The 22,537-nt window shown below is 36.1% G+C and overlaps 1 protein-coding gene and 1 non-coding gene across 2 annotated transcripts in view; one reads left to right on the top strand and one right to left on the bottom strand.

Moving 5' to 3' along the window:
• The window catches only part of LOC120854135 (low-density lipoprotein receptor-related protein 1B-like), an 86,392-nt gene that overhangs the window by 56,447 nt on the left and 7,408 nt on the right, over positions 1 to 22,537 (bottom strand). Inside the window, exons 3-5 of the mRNA XM_040227931.1 lie at positions 21,620 to 21,791; positions 16,363 to 16,506; positions 10,523 to 10,759 (exon numbers count right to left, since the gene is read on the bottom strand). Of these exons, the coding sequence (XP_040083865.1) occupies positions 10,523 to 10,759; positions 16,363 to 16,506; positions 21,620 to 21,791 (553 nt within the window). The remainder of the gene's footprint in view (positions 1 to 10,522; positions 10,760 to 16,362; positions 16,507 to 21,619; positions 21,792 to 22,537) is intronic.
• On the top strand, positions 2,097 to 2,168 carry TRNAC-GCA. Its single transcript has one exon. It is a non-coding gene; the product is annotated as a tRNA-Cys (tRNA).

Here is a 22,537-nt window from a genome sequence, read left to right on the forward strand (position 1 = left end):
AATGCTTTTCAAAGTTGCAGGGTCATTTAATCTAAGATTTTTGCATTTAAATGTATCTGGCAAAGGTTGCCTTAAAATCAATCTGTGATGGAACAGGTATGGGGTGTATATACTGGCCAAGTACCATAGGTTCCCTCAGCTAGGGCACAGTTCCCATAACTCAGTTGTTCAAATGATATTCATGATTCACAAATCATGACTGGTATCTCCAAAAGTAACATAATTTTCTTTGGGGTGTGAGTTAAAACAGTATAAGCAATGGGACCTGATTAACAGGAATAGTTGTAGCATTTGTCCTGCATAGCAAATAAGCAATTTTTCCATCCTTCTTGAGAGCTAGTGCCAATCTGAAACTGAAAATAATTTTAATTTTTATATGCAACTTTATATGTTTTGTCATGCTAAAGAATTTGTACAGAAAATTAAGTCCGATAATACTGTTCACTGAAATGCAAAATTTTAGAAAATATGTCAAATCTGGTTTTCCTTACAAGTATAGGCAAAAGTGACATCTGAATTGTTACAATTTGGAGGAAAGGATAAGAGGGTGAGACATTGCTCTCTCAGCTCATGTCCAATGATGAGACCATCTTGAGATTCTTAAGAGATATTTGTGTGTACTTTCATGTTGTTGTTTACACTCAATTTGTAAAGACAAATCTAAGCCTTGCAAAATCAGTTTTACAGTTTAAAAGAATTAAACTGATATTAAAACCTGATTAAAAAAAAACTAGGAGGATAAAAACAAGTGAAAATACTATTTGTTGTCACCTATAAGTGAATTTTCAAAATAGTCTTACTGTTATTTTTCTTATATTTTCTTTTCAGGTGTCATTTGGACTACCACCTAATGACTATTAGAATATCCTGCAACTTGGTTGATCACTGTTGCAGAATTAGGAGTAATAGTAATTCACTGTAACATTTGTAATGGGATGTTAAAACTTTGATTAGAAGTCAAAAGCATTAAAAAAAAAAAGTGAGTATGAGGGGGAAAGTCCTCATATTTTACAATCAACTAGATCACAATTGTTTCCATAACTCTTAAATACCTCAACCAGATGAATGGTGTAATGCAGCAGGGGCTAGTTTCATGGAAGACAATTTTTCCATGGATCAGGGACATGGGGATGGTTTCGGGATGAAACAAGCACATAACTTTTATTTTTTTTATTTTTATTTATTTATTTATTTAGACATGGGGATGGTTTCGGGATTAAACAAGCACATAACTTTTATTTTTTTAATTTTTTTTATTTATTTATTTAGAATTTTATTGCCATACATCAACATGAATCTGCCACGGGTGTTACACGTGTTCCCAATCCTGAACCTGAGCACATAACTTTTATTGTGCACTTTATTTCTGATTATTACATCAACCCCACCTCAGATCATCAGGTATTAGATCCCAGAGGTTGGAGACCCCTGATGTAAAGGGAGAGTTTAAGGAGATTTCTTTGGAGAGAGATGCTGCCGTTCTATTATTTTCTAGTCCCTATCCTTTAATCTACCAAGGTGGCAGGAAAGAGAGAATGGAAGGGTGCTTTTTACCTTAACTCTTAGAGATGGGGCTTTGCCTTGGGTATTTAAGAGATCTTTGAATTCTTGCTTTTTTCCAAATGTGCAAAACTCACACCTGAGAAAGTCTCACATCTGACAAAGCTAAAGTAGACCCTGGTGGCAGAATACTTAGTGGGGGTCGATTTCCTCTATTTGAACTCCCAGATTGAGGCAGAGAGTTTACAAATCATCTGGTAGGGGGTGCCATATGTGGATCACACAGGGGAGTGTGTTACCTTCAGGATGTTTGCAATCTGGTTGTTTACAGGGACTCAAACAATAAGAAGAAGGACAGGGACTGGTTGTTCAGGGACACAGAGTCACACGCATAGAGTTTTATGCCCCTTGGCCAAGGGAAATGTAGAGAGATCCAGCAGAACACCTCCAAATAGCTTGCATGTGTACACATAAACACATACACATATACATTCCCCAACAGTGACTTTTAAAGACATGACTGGTTCAGAGAGAGGTCAATTTATAATATAACTAGATCGCATAAGTCCTTTGCTCTCTCATCATTCCTAGGGGCTTCCCTGGTGGCTCAGACGGTAAAGCGTCTGTCTGCAATGCAGGAGACCCAGGTTCGATCCCTGGGTTGGGAAGATCCCCTGGAGAAGGAAATGGCAGCACACTCCAGTATTCTTGCCTGGAAAATCCCATGGGTGGTGGAGCCTGGTAGGCTACCATCCATGGGGTTGCAAAGCGTTGGACACAACTGAGCAACTTCACTTCACTCACTTCACTGTCATTCCTAACCTATCTTACTCTCACCTATTCCTATCAATGCTGAGATGTGAGTGGGCATTGGAAACTCACTAGCAAGCTAGGAGGCATGGCAAGAAAAAGAAATGCATGGCAAGAAAAAGAAATACATGGCACAGAAAGAATGAATCAAAGTTACCTTTCTTTCCTTTTTTTTTTTTTTTTTCTGGCCAGAAAACAACATGAGTGGGAAGCAGGGAAGATTTGATGATACACTGAATTTTCAGATGGTAAAGGATCTGCCTGTAATGCAGGAGATCCAGATTCCATCCCTGGGTTGGGAACCCCTGGAGAAGGAAATCACAACCCACTCCAGTATTCTTACCTGGAGAATTCCATGGACAGAGGAGCCTGGTGGGCTACAGTTAGTAAGATTGCGAAGAGTCAGATACAACTGAGCGAATAACACTTTCCCTTTCATATATGTGTATATGGTGGAGTGAGCATGCTAATTACCAAACTGAGGCTGTGCTTCTGACTTAATATGATGGAGAGATCTGGCTATTGCAGAAAGGACTGGGATTTGACCAAGTTTTTCTATAGGGTAGGAATATTCACTCTACTGAATACATTTTAATAGTCAATGAAAGACAAAAATAAAATTATGCTTTAGATAGGTTAGAGTCACATTATTTGACCTATTTGTTATATAGACAATGACTATTATCACTCCCTTAAAATCCTCTCAAAAAGACTAGTTTCAAGGGAACTTGCTCAGCTGGCATTGCGGTATTAACTGTCACCACAATTTGAGCTAGCATATCTATTTTAGAGCTCTCATAGTAAAATCTGCCAAGACTGATTTATCAAATTTTTATTTTTCATCAGAAATTTGTATTAACCTAAGCAAAAGTACAATTATAGTCAATGATTATAATACCAGTCCTAGGTTAACAGAGGATTCTCAAGTGGTTTCTGAAGTAATAAAGATTATTTAATGCAAAGAATAATTAAGCAAGTAGGTTGGATGTATTTCTTTCAATTCGTGCTGAAACCTGAAATTTATTTAACATGTGCAAAAAGTTCTACTGATCATAATTTTAATGCAACAATCATATTTGTAATAATATTTCACTGGTACTTTGGAGATTATGAAGTATTTCATGTTTTATCTTTTCATAGTGGACTTTGCAGAAACTTCTAAATCTATTCTTAGCTTGTGTGTGTGTGTGTGTGTGTGTGTGTGTGTGTGTGTGGTAAGCTCTTTGTCCATGCTTGTGCATATGTATATATTCCTGTGTTGGGTAGAAATGAAGGGAAAGCTGTTTTTTATGTTTACAGTAACCTATTAGCCACATGACCAATTCTATTTTTTTATGAATTAATATATTTTAGAACCTAGATTTCATATTCATGCCAACTTTTCAGGGGAAAAAAAAGACATTTATTGACTTAAAGTTTTTTTTTTCCAAATATCTCATACACTTTATGAGAAACATCAATAACTATGAGAAATATACAAACTAAACATGAATTGAACCAATGTTTTCAGGACTCAAATCTCCAGCAAATTCTGGGAAAACATCTTATTGATAATCAACAAGAGTCAGTGTATACAAACAGGCTATAACCTTGCTACTCAGCAGGACAACAATATCCATTAGATTCTCAAGAGCTGCAAATGCTTGCAAATCTTTGCTTCACTTTTAATTAGGAAATGTCTCATGGCTGACAAATGTATTCATTATTTCCTTTAATGGTTGGTCAGAGTCTACATCTCCCAGAGTCTTTAGAGCTCTTCTTTATGAAAAAGTTGGAGTTAATGACAGAAAAATGAGACTGATATTCACCTGCAATCTAATAGCAGATAATAAAGGCTTGTTCTTAATTTTAAAATGTTTTGCAAGGCATAATGACTATGTTATGTTCAAGGGAACTTTCTAACTTTCATAATTTATTGATGATATCTCACCATGTTTATTTCATCAACTATAACACTCAATGAGACACTTGAAATTCTTAAAGATTTATATAATGGTAAAGTTCATTGGAATCCAAGAACAAATGGTGATTCCAGAAACAAAAATTATTTGGTGTCATTTGAAGACAGATCACATCTTATAATCTGTTTTGAGTGGCTACCCTAGTACTGGTTAGAATAGAGGCCTGGGAATATTTTTAGAGTTCTGAAGTGTGTCTTAAGTTGGTGGTTGTGTGTGTGTGTGTGTGTGTGTGTGTGGTGGCAGTGGTGGTAGCAGGTAAATATTACAATGATGGAGTATCAATTAATAATTTATGGCTCAGGTATAATATTATATATTTCAACACAAATCTGGAGGAACTGTTGGATTCTAAAACACTCCAGGGCAGTATGGAGACACTGGAGATGAGACTGAGTGAAGAATACAGTTTAACCCTTCAGATGCTGGACAAGCAATCACAAAAAATCACATAAATACACCCTTTGATACTTTGATTGTATGCCAACATATTTAAACACATCAATTGGAAGATGTTTTGCCAGAGAGACTGTCTCCTCTTCCTCATGGCTACATTTCTACTCCTATCAAAAAAGAAAGCCTATCTCACATGCTGCCGGAAGTTATTCACTGTTCTCTAACTTAATGGATCCTGTCTTCAGTTAAAGGAAGACTCTGAGGTGTGGAGATATCTACTTACTCCAGATCTCAATCAAGTAGAATCTACCTTAAGAAGTATTAATATGTAAGGTCAGAATAGCAAAGTGCTAAGAGCATAGACTTTGCATTAGTTCCTGTGGCTATTGTTACAAATTAACACAAACTTGGTGACCTCAAGGCTACAGTTTAATTATGGGAGCTATTGAAACTACAGTTTTTCTGTTGTAGCTGCAGGCATTAATAACTTTCAAACTCCGGAAAAAGGTTTTGAGTGATTTTTTTTAATATACTTTAAGGATATGAAACAATGGGAAAGATTCGTTTAACATGCCTTCTATTTGGATATATGTATCCCAGTAGAATTAACTTATATAGCTTAAAAACAAGTACTGCACTAATAGAGTATATGCAATTATAAATTGAATACTAAGTTATCATTTTCATATTTTTCCCTTTCTGCTGGAAATTCTAATTCATTCTGCCATGAAAAATGAATCTTGGATAAGACATCAAGAAGATCAACATTAATTCAATCTTATAAAGAACATCTGTCTTGTTCTGTTAGAGAAAGTAATGATTATATCCATAAGAATTGTTACCAAGGCTATTGCCCTGGAATCATACCCCAGGCCCACCCTCCCAGTGCCTGCATGCGTGGTAAGTCCCTTCAGTTATGTTTGACTCTTTGTGATTCCATGGACTTTAGCCCACCAGGCTACTCTGTCCATGGGATTCTCCAGGCAAGAATACTGGAGTGGGTTGTCATGCCATCTCCCAGGGGATCTTCCCAACCCAGGGAACAAACCCATATCTCTTATATCTCCTGCATTATCAGGCAGGTTCTTTACCACTAGCTATACCTGGGAAGGCTTCCCTCCAGGTAACTTTGTAGAAAATCACAACTAACCATACCCTCTAGTTGTTCACAACACAGAAACAAGAGTCTCACTATAAGAAAACTGTTGCAAACAGGTTCAACTTCAAAAGTGAGACAAATGTCACCCTGCATTTCATTACCATCTTGTATCTGTAAGACCCTTGTCTGGCTGTCTATGATGATGTGAGAGATGATGTGGCTTCTAGCCGAGAGAGACCAGAGGACCATTCAAGGACAGAAAAGAGGTAACACCCTAGTTCCAGGAAGAACCCGCCTATTTCCACAAAACCAGTATATATGCTTCCCCCTCGTTAGCCTTACCCTTAAAATCTTGCCTTTACTGTCCCCTGGGTGAGTTCAAATCTGGTACTCTGTGACAACCTAAGAGGAGTGGTGTGGGCTGGGAAGTGGGGGAGAGGTACAGGAGGGAGAGGGCAAACACATATCTATGGCTGATTCATGTTGCTGTACAGCAAAAACCAACACAATATTGTAAAACAATTATCCTCCCATTAAAAATAATTAATTAAAAAAAGCCTTTTGGGCGAGAAGTTGATTTGTGATTAACTTCCTATCTCTCCATTCTCTGGTCATTGAATAATGATTGTGTTGCTTCAATCTCAGCTTCAGTTTCATTTTTGACTGTGCAGATCCAAATGGGAGAAGAACCCTCCCCACTGAGGCAGTGGGCCCGGCTGTGTTGAGGTTCAAGTGAGGGTTCATAAGACCTAATTTGGTAACAGAATGACTGTAATGGACTGACTCTTTTGGTAACAGTCTGACTCTTTGCAACCCCAAGGACTATACAGTCCATGGAATTCTCCAGGCCAGAATACTAGAGTTGGTATCAATTCCCTTCTCCAGGGGATCTCCAAGCCAGAATATTGTAGTGGATCCCATTCCCTTCTCCAAGGGATCTTCCCAACACAGGGATCAAATCCAGGCTTCCCACATTACAGGTGGATTCTTTACCATCTGAGCCACAAGGGAAGCCCAAAGCATGACTAATCTCAATTATCTGTCCATTTCATCTATTTTTGCTTCCTGTTGATATCTTTTTATTTTTTTAGAACATTTATTATTATCTTGTTCATTTATGTGTTTATTTAATATCTATTTTTCACCACTTGGCTGTCAACTAAACATGAAGCTTCAAGCTATTTACTACAGTATTCCCATCACCTAGAACAGCACCTGGTTCAGAGAAGGCAGTCAATGAATATTTATTGACCAGCCAAATAAATCTAGTAATTAACTAAAAGAGATAAAGAGTATAAATGTTACCAGAATTTGGCAAAAGTAATGAAGAGTAAAACAAAATAAAGACTGGTAAATATTTTGTCCTTATAGAAAGTCTATATATTTTTTAAATCACTAATATGTCTTTATTTCATAGATATTTTCCATAATTATTGAGATATTTGCAAATATCTCAAATGGATAAGTTTTGCTTTCTAACTCATTTAACTATGTACTGTTTTAATTCACAATATTACACAAAGACTATAAGACATGTCACATTTAGGTAGTTTTCAATAAAATAAGAGAAAAACAAAATCCAAAAAATGAATAAAGATATGTATTTTCCTTGAAGTGCTGTTTTTTTTTTCTTATATAGAAAGAATCTGAGCTTGTAGAGGATATGACCAAGATGTTTATGTTTGATGTAAAATCAGCAAAATCATGAAGCCTAGTACTTCAAACTGTACAAATTTATCTAAGACTCAGAATTTCTATTAAGCTTACAAAATCATTTGTCAAACCAAGCATTAGTTCTCAGTCTTCAGGTTATTGGTAGAGAATCTAGTTAAATGAGTGAACACATACAGAACTTAACTTTTCTGATCCCAAGAATCACAAGTTGTCATTTGCCAAATGTAAGTTCTGTTCTGACATGCTAACCTTGTAGCATAATGTCTATTATTATTCTCCTTACTGATACGAAATAATATAAACTAACAAAAATGATATTAAGCTATACCTTCTCTAGGATTATCAAGATGCTAAATATATATTCAGGTATGACAATCAACAAAATGTTTTTATAACGTTCCTGCTGCCAATGCACCACCGTACAGAACATGCCTGGCAGTCAAACAGCTATTTGTTGACCTCTGTTGTTATGGTCGGAGAAGGCAATGGCACCCCACTCCAGTACTCTTGCCTGGAAAATCCCATGGACGGAGGAGCCTGATGGGCTGCCGTCCATGGGGTCGCGAAGAGTCGGACACAACTGAGTGACTTCACTTTCACTTTTCACTTTCATGCATTGGAGAAGGAAATGGCAACCCACTCCAGTGTTCTTGCCTGGAGAATCCCAGGGGCGGCAGAGCCTGGTGGGCTGCCGTCTATGGGGTCGCACAGAGTCGGACACGACTGAAGTGACTTGGCAGCAGCAGCAGCAGCTATGGTAGAATATACAAAACTCCAATGTCACTGAGAAGACATGGTTATCAAAATTAGACCTGTTAGCTGGAACATTCATTCATAGCACAGGAACTGACACTTTTTGAAAAGAAACCAAGAATCCTCTATATTACATTTCGGTCCCTCTTAAAAATGTCTAGGTCAAAACGAGAGCCATCCAGATGCATGTAGTTCAAATATGTAAGTTCACTGTCCTTCTAAAATGGTCAGGTTCCTATTATCTGTCATTGCATTTCAGAGAAAAGTAGGCAGACAGCCTCTGCCTCGTTCAATTTAGAGTAAAAATCTTAACTCTAATTAGACACTCCTTGAGTGTTTAAGTCATGGTAAATTTATATTGCCTTAATCAGTAAACTATAACAAAGACAAAAACAAGGATATTCTTCATTTTAGGACTTCACTTGTCACTTGCAGAAGGTATAGCTTTTATCATTAAAGGTTTCGGTTAAAGTGAACATGCAGTGAATGAATCATCTTCTTAGGCTGCCCCCAATTCCTCTACAAGACAGGAGACACCCCCATTCATTACCACTCATGCTGTAAATAATTTTAGTCTATTTCTCTACTTTTCTCTACTGTTTCTCTACTTTTCTCTTCTTCCACTATCTGATTCACTCTACTCCACTACCAGACTGATTCTCCAAAATATCTTTTCATTCACATTATTCCTTGGCTAAAAATTATTTCCTCTTACCCCTTCAGGATTCTATCCAAGCCCTTTCACCTCACCTTTAAGGCTTCTGATAGCACCACCTTTTGGGATCCACAGCTGCTCTGTCACCATTACTTGTAAATTAAAACTACACTAGTGACCTATTTAATGTTCCTCTCATCCTCTTTCTTGAGTATGTCTTTTGGTGTTTTGTTTTGTTTTCTCATGGAATTCCTGATGCTGAAGTATCCTCCACTCCCCTTTGATATTCTTCCTTTAAGCTCTAGATCAAATACCACTTTCTTCACAAAAAAGTTCTCTGAGAATCCCCACATAAAGACAACTCTGGGACTTCCCCCATGGTCTGGTGGTTAAGAATGGGTCTTGCAATTCAGGGGATGCAAGTTTGATTCCTGGTGAAGGACTATGATTCCACATGTCAGGAAGCAACTACTAAGTCTGCATGCCTCTGTGCCACAACTGGAGAGTCCTGTGTGCACCGCAGTGAAATATCTCATATGTTCAGTAAAGATTCCACGTGCCACAACTAAGACCAAATGCAGCCAAATTAAAAAATATATACATAAAAAAAATCTGGAAAAAAAAGATATCTCTTACTTCCTGTGTATTCTTATTACAAAGACATTCTCCATTAATCATGCATCTCTTTGGGCCAGCTCTGAACTTGTTAAATTAAATGTTACAAAGTCTTTATATTTTGGAGATGCTTATATTACCTCCAAAGGTAGATTATGAATTCCTTGAAGACAGTAGCCATTTCTTAACATTTGTTTTATCTCTTCAGATAGCTAGTACAGTGTCCTTCATATAATAAGCATATGATTAATGTCCTTAAAACAAGCAGTTTTTAAATATTTGAGAAGTAAGCAAACTGTCTATGTGAGGAAACTGAGGTCCAGAATCATTAGCAACATGCCTAAAGGTAACTAGCTGTCAAAGATATAGTGTGCCTGATTATTACAGATGTTTTCTACTCATATAAAAGTTATATAATTTTGTTAATTGGTTGGTTGTTCTAAGCCAAGCAATTTATGAAACTCACTCATTTTAATAAAGTATATGCATATATACTTATATATATGCAATAACATATGTATTTATAATAAAAATAGATATAAAAATTTCTCTGCAGATAATTGAACATTTCAAGAGTAACTTTAAAGAACTCAATATGCAATGTCATAAAATAAAAAACAATATGCAAGAATTGTGATGACAATGGGGACATTGATATTTTTAATGCATTTTGAGCAACATGACCAATATCCTAGTAAGAATCAAGTATTAAAGAGTCTCTGATGTCCTGTTAAATCTTATGTTCTACTGTATAGCATTGTAAACATAAAAGTGTAAATCTGCATTTCCCATGAAGGTGGATACGTTGCTCAATTTAATTCCCATAATATTTAAAGCATAGAGGACAACTGCAATTCTATTTTACAATGAAAGTTTTAATAAGCTGATATGTGGAAAAAGCATTAGAAATATTAGTACTAAAGAAAATGAAATTAACAAATATTTTAAAATCAACAGTCACTTGGGTTCTTCTTAAATTTAGCTTGACAGACATTAGATTTATCCTTTTAAAATGCTTTGTCTGTGGGCAGTCTGAAATCTGTGTTACGCATTGTCACTTACCATCTTTCAGGATGGTTTCTCGCTCTGTGCCATCTATTTTCTGCCGGCCAATTAGGAAACTGGTGGTGTCAGCAAAGTAGATATAACTGGTTTCTGCATGAAAATCTAAAGCACGTGGGTTTACCAGATTCTCTATGGGGATCATGTATTCATCAGCTATTTTGGTATTCAAGTCCATTCCTCTAACAATTCCTGGGCGTCCTTTCCCATAAAAGAGGAACAACTCATTCTTTGGTCCTGCAGAAGAAAGATTACAAACATAAACAACTGATGCTGCCTAATCTTCTTTACAATGCATAATGCCACTGTTTAATTAACTGGCACAATTAGTGTTTTTTAAATTCAATACCAAAAATTAAACCCTAAAATATGCCAAATGTATCTTGATGTAAGAAGGCCAGCCAGCTAACTGTATTACTTTAATTCAAACAGAAATTACTTCCATTAATAGGTTATATTAAGTTAATTATTCTTTTGTCTGTAACTGTCTATGTAGCAAAAACATGATAAATAATTGATAACTTGTAACTGAAAAATGGACATTTATGGAAACATCCAGCACATTTAATTTTACCACTCATTACTATCTATCTAACACATCTGTAGATACTAACTGTAGCATTCATTATGTTGACAATGTTGAAAACTTCAGAATATTTAAAACATGCCCCCTACTCAGAATTTGCTTTGCAGACTGACAAGGGAAGCAAAAATAATCACACACTATCACATAACTTACACAGAATATATTAGTTTGTATGAACATGTGATTTATTTCTTTAAGAAATGAAATCAAATGCCAGTTACAGCATCACTTCCTCTTCCATATCTTAATTAGAACTTTAGAGGTTAATGCTGTCTGCCAGTAACTGACATACAACACAGCCTTTATCAAAAACTAAAGAAAACAAAATCTGTGTCATGGGTTAAAATGCCAGAATCAAGGAAGTTTTTTCTAGAGAATGAATGAACTTATTTTGATGTTTATATGAAACTACACACAAAGCTCTCCTATTGCTAGGGCACATTATACTTAGTTTAGTTATATAATTTGAAGGGAAAATTTCATACAGAAAGGAAAACATAGAAAGTTTCATTAAAACTGAGGATACATAAGACTATTATATTTGGATAAATATATCATAAATGTAATTCCTATTAAAGTAACTACATTATTAAAATTTGGAGAAAAAAACAAAGTAATTACTCATAAACACAACACCTTCAATCCAAACTGTATTATCATTTTATATATTGTCTCTCTTATTTTCTTTCAAAATTAGTGTAAATGAATATGGTGCTGTGCTTAGTTGCTCAGTCATGTCTGACTCTTTGCGACCCCATGGACTGTAGCCCACCAGGCTCCTCTGTCCATGGGGATTATTCAGGCAGGAATAATGGAGTGGGCTGCCATGCCCTCCTCCAGGGATCTTCCCAACCCAGGGATTGAACCCAGATCTTGCACACTGTAGGTGGATTCTTTACTGTCAGAGCCACCAGGGAAGCCCATATTAAATATATAGTATATATAATTGTAATATTTAAAGAATAGAAATAAAACATATCTCATGTACCTAGCACAGATCTTAAGAATATCTCTAGGATGTTAGAATGCATGCACATGTCCCAAATCTATTCCCTTCCATCCCAGAGACAACCAATTTCTCTGGTAATATACAATAATATGGTTATTGTGTTTATTATGTAATTTTTAGAAGTTTTGGCACATACGTTGTTTGTATTTCTCAACAGTAGATTGTTTGACTTTTGTATGTTTGAACTGCATGTGTGCTATGAGTTGATTTTATTCTTATTATATACTTATATTCATCTCTGCTTGTTATGGTTCTTATTCATTCATTTTCATGGATATATTATATGCCTCTGTGTGACTATTTTTAATTTATCCAGCTATTTTCCTAATGCACACTAGTGAGAAGAGGATACTTTTGCATTCTGTTTTCATTACTAAATCTTAGCATTAAAATATATCCTACGTTGATCTATTGTTTTGTCTTAACATTTCTTAAGTATAGTCATTCTAATATGTGAAAATATGTCAAATCATTCCTCAGTTGGTTTTATCTTCCTCTTATAATAACACTTAGATATGCATTTTTTCAACCTGATATTTTATATATTTTCTTAGATGATCTCTTAGTATATATTTCCAAAACTGGAATTACTGGTTGAATAATATTAACAGCCCTCTTCTTTCTCATTCCTATTACAACCACTCAGTGTTTACCTACTTCTTATTTTTTAAAAACAATATCATTGTACACTATTAAAAAGTAAATTCATTTGAAAATTAACATTCCTGTGCATTTCCTACCAACATTATATACATACTTTATTTTTTAAACCAGATCTTAACTATGCATTTTAGCACTTAAAAAAATTTAACAATATTTTTTTCTGTTATTAAAAAATATTCAAAACATTCTTTTCAGTGGCAGTATCACGTTAGAGAGGCAGTATCAATGGTAGTATATTGTTAGAGAGGCAATATAATATAGTCAGCTCCTTACATAGTGTAGGATATTCAGATGGTTTCTGGGGTTTTGTTATCATACATGCATTTACAATGGATTTCTTTAGTCAAAAGTAGATGCTAAAGGATGTTATCAGTTTTGTGTCTTTTGTATATATTATCAAATGTCTTTCCAATAGTGATATCAATTTATAATATATAATACAGTATATTATATATAGATTTTCCAGTTCTATTAGTAATGCATAAGAAAACTGGTTTCTCAATACTCATTTTTGCTAACATTTATTTCTTCTAACATATGTTTATTTTTAATTGATGCTTTAATTAGTAATCGGTAGACCTCATCAGTTTAATACATGTGTACGTGTGCATGCATATTTTAAACAAGAATGGTAACTGTTTTCCCATTGTTTTATTCAGTTTTTTTTTTCAATCATTGGGTACCTTAACTTTCTTCTAATGTGTTTTCTTCTATTATAGACAATTGAAAACTAAAAATTACACTCCACAGACACTATTATAGCCATGGCTCTAATTTTTATTTAAGTACCTAAATCGAAGTTGAGTTAGTACAAGATATACTAACTTGAGTTTGGAATGTGAAAATGAGACCATCTTTGGCTGCTTCTGCTGGTATTCATCTAATGGAGAAACTGAATTTTTCCACATTAATCTTCTATTGTGTATATCAAGTGGCAAGGAAAAAGGCATCTTTTGATTGCACTTTGTTTTGTTTGCCAGTATATTTAATTTATGAAGCTAATAGTTATGTTACAAACTTCTTAATCAGTAGAACTCAGCTAAAATTGTGCTTTTAAAATTATCATTGCCATTTGTGGCCTCCTGATACCCTAGCTTCTGATGGTGGTAGGTGTTTCAGCTTAAGCCAGGCTAATCTGTGATGGCTATAAAAGGAAAATTCCTAAGTCAGTCTAGAAGCTGCTGCTTCAGGCACCTCAATGATTTTTTAAGTACCTATCTATTTGTGTTTGATCCTTTCTGCTTAAAATAGATATTACTGTTTCTGTTAATTTAAATGTTAATTTAATTTACCTTGATTGAGGGCTTCCCAGGAGCACTAGTGATAAAGAATGTACCTGCCAATTCAGGAGACATAAAGGATGCTGAGCTGGATTCCTGAGTTGGAAAGATCCCTTGAAGGAGGAAATGGCAACCAATCCAGTATTCTTGCCTGGAAAATCCCATGGACAGAGGAGCAGGGAGAGCTTTACAGTCCAGAGTCACAAAGAGTCGAGCCTGACTGAAGCGACTTAACATGCATGCAGGTACTTTGACTGATCACTGTGTTAGAGACAACTGAAGCTTATGAAGCTCTGCTCTTCAATTTTCCCTCCAAGCACATATGCATGTAAAGTTGGGTTAGTACTCAGGATGGACTAGCTTGAGTTTGCAATGTGGAAATGAAACCGCCTTTTGCTGCTTCTGCTGATATACATACATCTAGTGGTTGGAGAAGGCAATGGCACCCCACTCCAGTACTCTTGCCTGGAAAATCCCGTGGAGGATGGTGAGCCGCAATCCATGGGGTTGCGAAAAGTAGGACACGACTGAGCGACTTCATTTTCACTTTTCACTTTCATGCATTTGAGAAGGAAATGGCAACCCACTCCAGTGTTCTTGCCTGGAGAATCCCAGGGACGGGGGACCCTGGTGGGCTGCCGTCTATGGGGTCGCACAGAGTCGGAAACGACTGAAGCGACTTAGCAGCAGTAGCAGTGGTGGAGAAACGATTTTTCCACATCCCTCTTTTTCTTTTGTGTATGTCAAGAGGAAAGGAAGAGGGTCTTTTTGTTTGGTTTGCCGGTATAACAAACATGTATATGCACACCTACACATGCACATAGAGAAGGGGACGACCGAGGATGAGATGGCTGGATGGCATCACTGACTCAATGGACGTGAGTCTGAGTGAACTCCGGGGGTTGGTGATGGACAGGGAGGCCTGGCGTGCTGCGATTCATGGGGTCGCAAAGAGTCGGACACGACTAGCGACTGAACTGAATTGAACTGAAGTGTTCATGTTTATATTTTTGTATGACATGCCATCACTTTCCAAGTGGTAAGGAGAGTGGCTTAAAGGCTGGTTACACACACATACACACATGCACACACACACACACACTCCTATCTTGAGGCTTCTGACACAATGTCCTCAATTATCTAGAGGACTTCCTGAACATCAGAGTTGGTGTCTCTATAATATTCCTAGCATTTGCCACAAAGTTAGAAATTTTAAAACAGTACAAAAATGCATATATTTTATCACAGTTAAGCCTTTTTGGTTCTTAATTTAAAAGTACTTATGCTATGAATTCTAACCACTTAGATTTAAAATTATAATAAATTTAGAGGTTTCATCTCACTATCTTCATCAAGCCAATGGCAAGAAAGTAAAAGAGATGGCAGGACAGTGACCACAGAGAGCACAGACAGGAAAAAAAGGTCATGATGAAAGAGAGATAAATATAAAAAAGTATGGTTTTGGGGAAACATTTAAACACTCTTAATCTCAACATGGATATCATTTCTATGAGGGATATTATTATATCTGATTATGAAGACCTTAATTATACTTGTGCAAAATTTAAACTTAAGTTAAGAACAATTAAATATACACTATAAAAAGCAGATATCATAACCTTAAAAATTATGGTATTTGGGAAACAGACTGATAGTCTCGACATGGATACCATCTTTATGAGGAACATTAATACTATATCTGATTATGAACATTAAGAACAATGAAATTTTTTGGCATATATCAGAAATACAACAAAGATCTAGCTACTAGAAAGCTTTTCAACAAAATTATTAAAAAGATTGATATTTAATTAGTATAGCTCTGGTTACATGGAAAATGAACTAATAAAATAAATTTCACCCCCCAATGCTGGTAAGGTGAAGTATTACTTTATGTGAATTTCTGTTGGACTAAACAACACACCTATTATTAGAAGCAGCATCTTGGTTCAGAAAAGAGAAAATCTGGCCAACCAATAATTAAGGCTCATTAGATCACAAACATTTTTTAGGTAATAAGGAAAGGATTTCCTAAAAATCTTCCCTAAAGTATGTTTCCCAAAGATTCATAAATTTAGTGACTCTACAGTCCAATTAGCTTTCTCATTCACATTACCATGCACATACAAAAGAAAAAATAAACCTAAATATTGATTTTGAGAAAAATGGCTAGTATACATTTCACAGCAAATTTGACCTGGTGATAGCTCACATTTAGCTGATGTTGATGCTCTTAATTAATTCTAAGAATCCTACTCTGAAGCATTAGCTGCTGGCAAATGTTTGATTTTCAATAACATACTTTTGCATGACCTGCCATCACTTCCCAAGTTGAAGCCAGTCCTGCAGCGACAGGTCCGTGTTTTGTAGCTGCTGCTGAGCAGACAGATGTGTGAACATCCCCCTGGCATTCCATATGGATCCACTTCACACGCATGGCTTCTGACTACAACAAATGAAAAACAGCATGCTTGAAATTCTCCAAAGGAGATATAATTACATGCATCAGTATGTTGAAACTTTGACAGCACAGAAGAGGGAATTCTAGAAAAAAAAAAATCTACTCAACTATATCATATCATAATCAATTGGAAAGAGTTTAAACCCCATGGAAGGTAGGGATTTGCCCAAATACTCCTAAGGCTACCTTTAAAAAAAATTGTAAGAAGTAAAATGCTTTCATATTAATCTAACCTGTGAACATGCAAACCAAATAAAAGTAACATGATTTTTTGGTACATGTTTATCACACTTAAAAAATACATTTCTGTGACAAATACAAAAAAATACTACTAAAATATCCCAGGTTTGTAGTTAAAGCAGAAAAGATTTCTTCTGAAATAATCTACTATTAGACTTAGTGACTGACTTACTGACACCGCAAAGTGTCTGACTCTTTGCAAGCCCATGTACTATAGCACACCAGGCTTCAATGTCCATCACCAACTCCTGGAGCTTGTTCAAACTCATGTTCTTTGAGTCCGTGACTCCATCCAATCATCTTATCCTCTGTGGTCCCTTTCTCCTCCTGCCTTCAATCTTTCCCAGTATCAGGGTCTTTTCAAATGAGTCAGTTATTTGCATCAGGTGGCCAAAATATTAGAATTTCAGCATTAGCATCAGTCCTTCCAATGAATATTCAGGACTGATTTCCTTTAGGATTGACTGGTTTGATCTCCTTGCAGTCCAAGAGACTCTCAAGTGTCTTCGCCAACAAAACAGTGCAAAAGAATCAGTTCTTCAGTGCTCAGCTTTCTTTATGGTCCAACTCTCACATCCATACATGACTACTGGAAAAACCATAGCTTTGACTAGATGGACCCTTATCAGCAAAGTAATGTCTCTGCTTTTTAATATGCTGTCTATATTTGTCATAGCTTTTTTTCCAAGGAGCAAGTGTCTTTTAATTTCACAGCTGCTGTAACCATCTGCCATGATTTTGGAGTGCAAAAAAAAAACAAAAAACAATAGTCTCTCACTGTTTCTATTGTTTTCCCATCTGTTTGCCACTAAGTGATGGGACCAGCTGCCATGATCTTGGTCTTTTTAATGTTGAGTTTTAAGCCAACTTTTTCACTCTTCTCTTTCACTTTCAAGAGGCTCTTCAGTTCCTCTTCACTTTCTGCTGTAAGGGTGGTGTCATCTGAGTATCTGAGGTTATCCATATTTCTCCAAGCAATCTTGATTCCAGCTTGTGCTTCATCCAGTCCTGCATTTCGTATGATGTACTTTACATAGGAGTTCAATAAGCAGGGTGACAATACACAGCCTTGATGTACCCTTTCTGGTTCTGTTACTTCTTGACCTACATACAGACTTCTCAGGGGGCAGGTCAGATGGTCTGATATTCCCATCTCTTTAAAAAATTTCCACAGTTTGTTGTGGAAACTTACTTCAGTATTCTTGCCTGCAAAATCCCATGGACAGAGGAGCCTGGTGGGCTACAGTTCATGGGATCACAAAGAGTTGGACATGACTGAATGACTAAGCACACAAGCTCACTAAACTAGAATAAATGTGATTCAGTGATCACCTTTATTGAGAAGTGCTGAATTTTTTTTTTCAATTTTGTATTCATTGTCATTTGGAGGACCCTCCCATACATGAATTGTGTGTGTGTGTGTGTGTGTGTGTGTGTGTGTGTGTGTGTGCGCATAGTAACTGTTAAAGGAGAAGGTTGAGTTTGCATGTAGGTATTATGGAATAGTAGAATATTTCATGGGTGTAGAAATTAGAGAAAAACAAAATGAAAAAATAGGAAAAGCACTAGGTGGAGAAGATGAGAAAAAGAAACAGGTCAAAGAGAAAAGGAATAAAATCAGTAAGATTTTTATATGATTGTAAGTACATTTCTTTTTAATCACCACTTGGAATTGTGATGAATAATATGATAATTTTCTTCTAATATTAAAATGTATGTGTTTTTTAAAACTATGCTATGCTTTTTATGTTCCACATTCTCTAAATGAAAAGATAGCTGGAGTGTAGTTTAAATATCTGTTTTGCCCAAAAGCATTCACTGCAGATGGTGACTGCAGCCATGAAATTAAAAGATGCTTACTCCTTGGAAGAAAAGTTATGACCAACCTAGATAGCATAGTCAAAAGCAGAGATATTACTTTGCCGACTAAGGTCCATCTACTCAAGTCTATGGTTTTTCCAGTGGTCACGTATGGATGTGAGAGTTGGACTGTGAAGAAGGCTGAGCACTGAAGAATTGATGCTTTTGAACTGTGGTGTTGGAGAAGACTCTTGAGAGTCCCTTGGACTGCAAGGAGATCCAACCAGTCCATTCTAAAGGAGATCAGCCCTGGGATTTCTTTGGAAGGAATGATGCTAAAGCTGAAACTCCAGTACTTTGGCTACCTCATGTGAAGAGTTGACTCATTGGAAAAGACTCTGATGCTGGAAGGGATTGGGGGCAGGAGGAGAAGGGGATGACCGAGGATGAGATGGCTGGATGGCATCACGGACTCGATGGACGTGAGTCTGAATGAACTCCGGGAGTTGATGGACAGGGAGACCTGGCGTGCTGCGATTAATGGGGTCGCAAAGAGTCAGACACGACTGAGTGACTGAACTAAGCTGACTGCTTTTACTTTCCAATTTCACCCCATTTCTACACTAGAGAACATCTTTTGTCAGCTAATTAGCAAGTCTTCACTTTTTAACTTTCTGCATTACTTTTGCTCTCTCCTTTGGATCATGCCCATCAGCTTATAAATCTGCCATTGCTTCTGCATCTTGGAGGGAAAATAACTACTTTTAATCTTAATTCTCCAAGCAATCCTTCAATCAGCTCCCCATTTCCCTGCTCCATCTAATATCAATACTTTTCAAAGTTATCCATGCTCATTTTGTACAATTTATTTCTTTCCTTTCTCAGATCCATTCTAACCAGACATTCTCCTCACCACAAAATTGCACTTGTCAGATACCTACGAGCTTCACACTGTTGACTGTTGAGTCCAATGGCCAATCTATAGTTACTTCCTTGGTGATCACATCCATTTTACTTTCTTTTAAAAGGAAAAAAAATTGTCATCTATATGCCAATGATGCTCAATTGCTATGTCTAGCTAGGATTTTCCCCTGAAATCCAGTCTTGTATATTCAAATAGCTTCTTGATATCTCCTCCTGAATTTATGATAGGCATTCAAAATAATATGTGAAAAAAAAATATATATATATCTTATTTACACACAATTTTCTCCAAACTTAGTTTTCCTAAATCTCAAAAATAACTTGGTTATTCCAATTACTCAGCCCAACACATTGTCATCACCTTTGTCTCTCTTTTAAATGTGCAACTCATATCAAATTCATCAGGAAATCCTGTTGGTTATACTTTCAAATATATCCTCAGTCTACTTTTCACCACCTTCACTGCTACCATCTTGGTCCATTCCACCGTCATCTCTAACCTTCCATCTTTGTTCCCCATAGCCTACTGTCAACATAGCAATCCTACTGGTTTCTTTAAAAAGTAAGTCAGGTTTTGAGACTCCTCTATGTATGGCTTCCTGAGGACTATCCATGTCATGCAAAGTATAAGCAAACTTTTTTATAACTGTCTGTCGGGCCCTACTAGTTACTGTTCTTCATTTTTTCCAACTTAATTGCCTGCTTCTCTTCCTTGTGTTTGCTCTGCTTCAGACATATGGGTCTCCTTACTGCTCACTGAACTATCCACTATCCAAGCATCCTCTTCCTCATTGAAGCTCCAATACTTTGGCCACCTGATGTGAAGAACTGACTCTCTGGAAAAGACCCAATGCTGGGAAAGATTGACAGCAGGAGGAGAAGGGGACCACAGAGGATAAGATGGTTGGATGGCATCACCAACTTGATGGATGTGAATTTAAGCAAGCTCCAGGAATTGGTGATGGACAGGGAAGCCTGGGGTACTGCAACCCATGGGGTCACAAAAAGTTTGACACAACTGAGCTTACTGATCTTTCTACTTGTCTCTCTCCTTTAATTACTCCAAGTCTTCATGCAATTTTATCTTTCAATGAGATTTCCTCTGATCATTAAATATAAAATTGTAAACTAATCTTATTCATGACACTCATCTACTTTATCTCTCTCCATAGCACTTATTATCTTTTAATATAATAATTTACTTATTTTAAAAGAAAAACATTATGTATTTTTTACAACAATGCAAATCTTATAAGGGAAATAATGTTTTAGTATGTTTTACTCAGCTGTATTCTCAATGTACATAGAATAGTTAGTGGCACATAGTATTAATAAATGATCAAAAATAATTGGTAAATTAATAAGACCAAATTTAAACCTTTGAAAAGGTTATCTACAGAATCCCAAGTCTGAATTTCCTGTAAACATATGTTTAACAATACTTTGTCTACAGAAAAACTGAATTTATGTTAATAGATAAATAATTCTAAATTAGTTTTAATTTGAAGCACAAAAAGATAATGAAAATTTGGGTGGTAGTTTTGTATGTTACATTGTTCTCTATATAATTGAGCCTACTTTGTATTGATGAACAAGCATCATTAACCTACAATGCCAAATAATTTTTCAGGGATACTTAGCAATGTTGCAGCTTTCTTGGTAAAAATTATTTTTAATTAACATGTGTTAAGAAATGGTTGGGAAGTTAAGTCAAGAGATACCCCCCAAGTGACTGCAATAAAAAATAGACAGATACTGCAAGAAAGTCACCTGACTTGAAGTTTGTCTTCCAGAATGATATACAAAAAAAAAAAAAAAAAGAAAGAAAAATCTCTAGCATCTCAGCATCTGAGTTTTCTGTGTACATACCTCAAGAGTGAAAGTTTCTTCCTGAATTTAAACCTAGCCATCATTTCAATTATATGGCTGTAGATATAATCCACTAGGAACCGAACAATTTGTCATTTAGACTTTGGAAGGGAGCTCTATTATATTTTATCATGCAGACATGTACATTTTTGCTATCAAAATAGAGAATTTATGGCTCACCCATTTTGACACCACACAAAGGCATGAGTCATATCCCCACTGAATTCACCATTATGAAGGCTATGAAGAAGTCTTGGAATCTTACCTGTTGGTTGAATTCTTTTTTGATAGATTCTGATTGCTCTAGCATTTTCCATTTTAATTAAAGAATGAATATCACTACCATTAAATCGGTTTATCCTTATGATGTTGAAGTTATCAGAATCAGTTGCATATAAGTAGTCTTCAAACACAGTTATACCATACAGATGTTTGACCTATGAAAGGATGCAAAAATAACTATGATTTTTAAATTATGTTGCTTTCAACTTGAAAGAAAAAAAAATTGCTTTTACTACTGTGGAAAACCCCCATAATAGGAGAGTCATGAGCATATTATCATTTATTTTCTCTCAAAGAATTCAACATTTCACTAATATAAAATTTTTCTATAAAAATAATACATTATGCAGTAGTAGATAAAGCAGTTTCAAATGTATGGGGAAAATTGTATTCATGTTTCATTCAGTTCAGTTCAGTTGCTCAGTCCTTTGAAATCCCATGGACTGCAGCACACCAGGCTTCTCTGTCCATCACCAACTCCTAGAGCTTATTAAAACTCATGTCCATAGAGCTGGTGATGCCATCCAACCATCTCATGTCATTCCCTTCTCCTCCTGCCTTCAATCTTTCCCAACGTCAGGGTCTCTTCAAACAACTCAGTTCTTCACATCAGGTGGCAAAATATTGGAGTTTCAGCATCAGTCCTTCCAAGGAACGGTCAGGACTGATTTCCTTTAGGATGGACTGGTTAGATTTCTTTGCAGTCCAAGGGACTCTCAAGACTCTTCTCCAACACCACAGTTCAAAAGCATCAATTCTTTGGCGCTCAGCTTTCTTTATAGTCCAACTCTCACATCCATACATGACTCCTAGAAAAACCATAGCTTTGACTAGATGGGCCTTTTTGGCAAAGTGACATCTCTGCTTTTTAATATGATGTCTAGGTTGGTCATAGCTTTTC

The sequence above is a fragment of the Oryx dammah genome, unplaced genomic scaffold (assembly GCF_014754425.2).
Source record: "Oryx dammah isolate SB20612 unplaced genomic scaffold, SCBI_Odam_1.1 HiC_scaffold_27, whole genome shotgun sequence".
NCBI lineage: Eukaryota > Metazoa > Chordata > Mammalia > Artiodactyla > Bovidae > Oryx > Oryx dammah.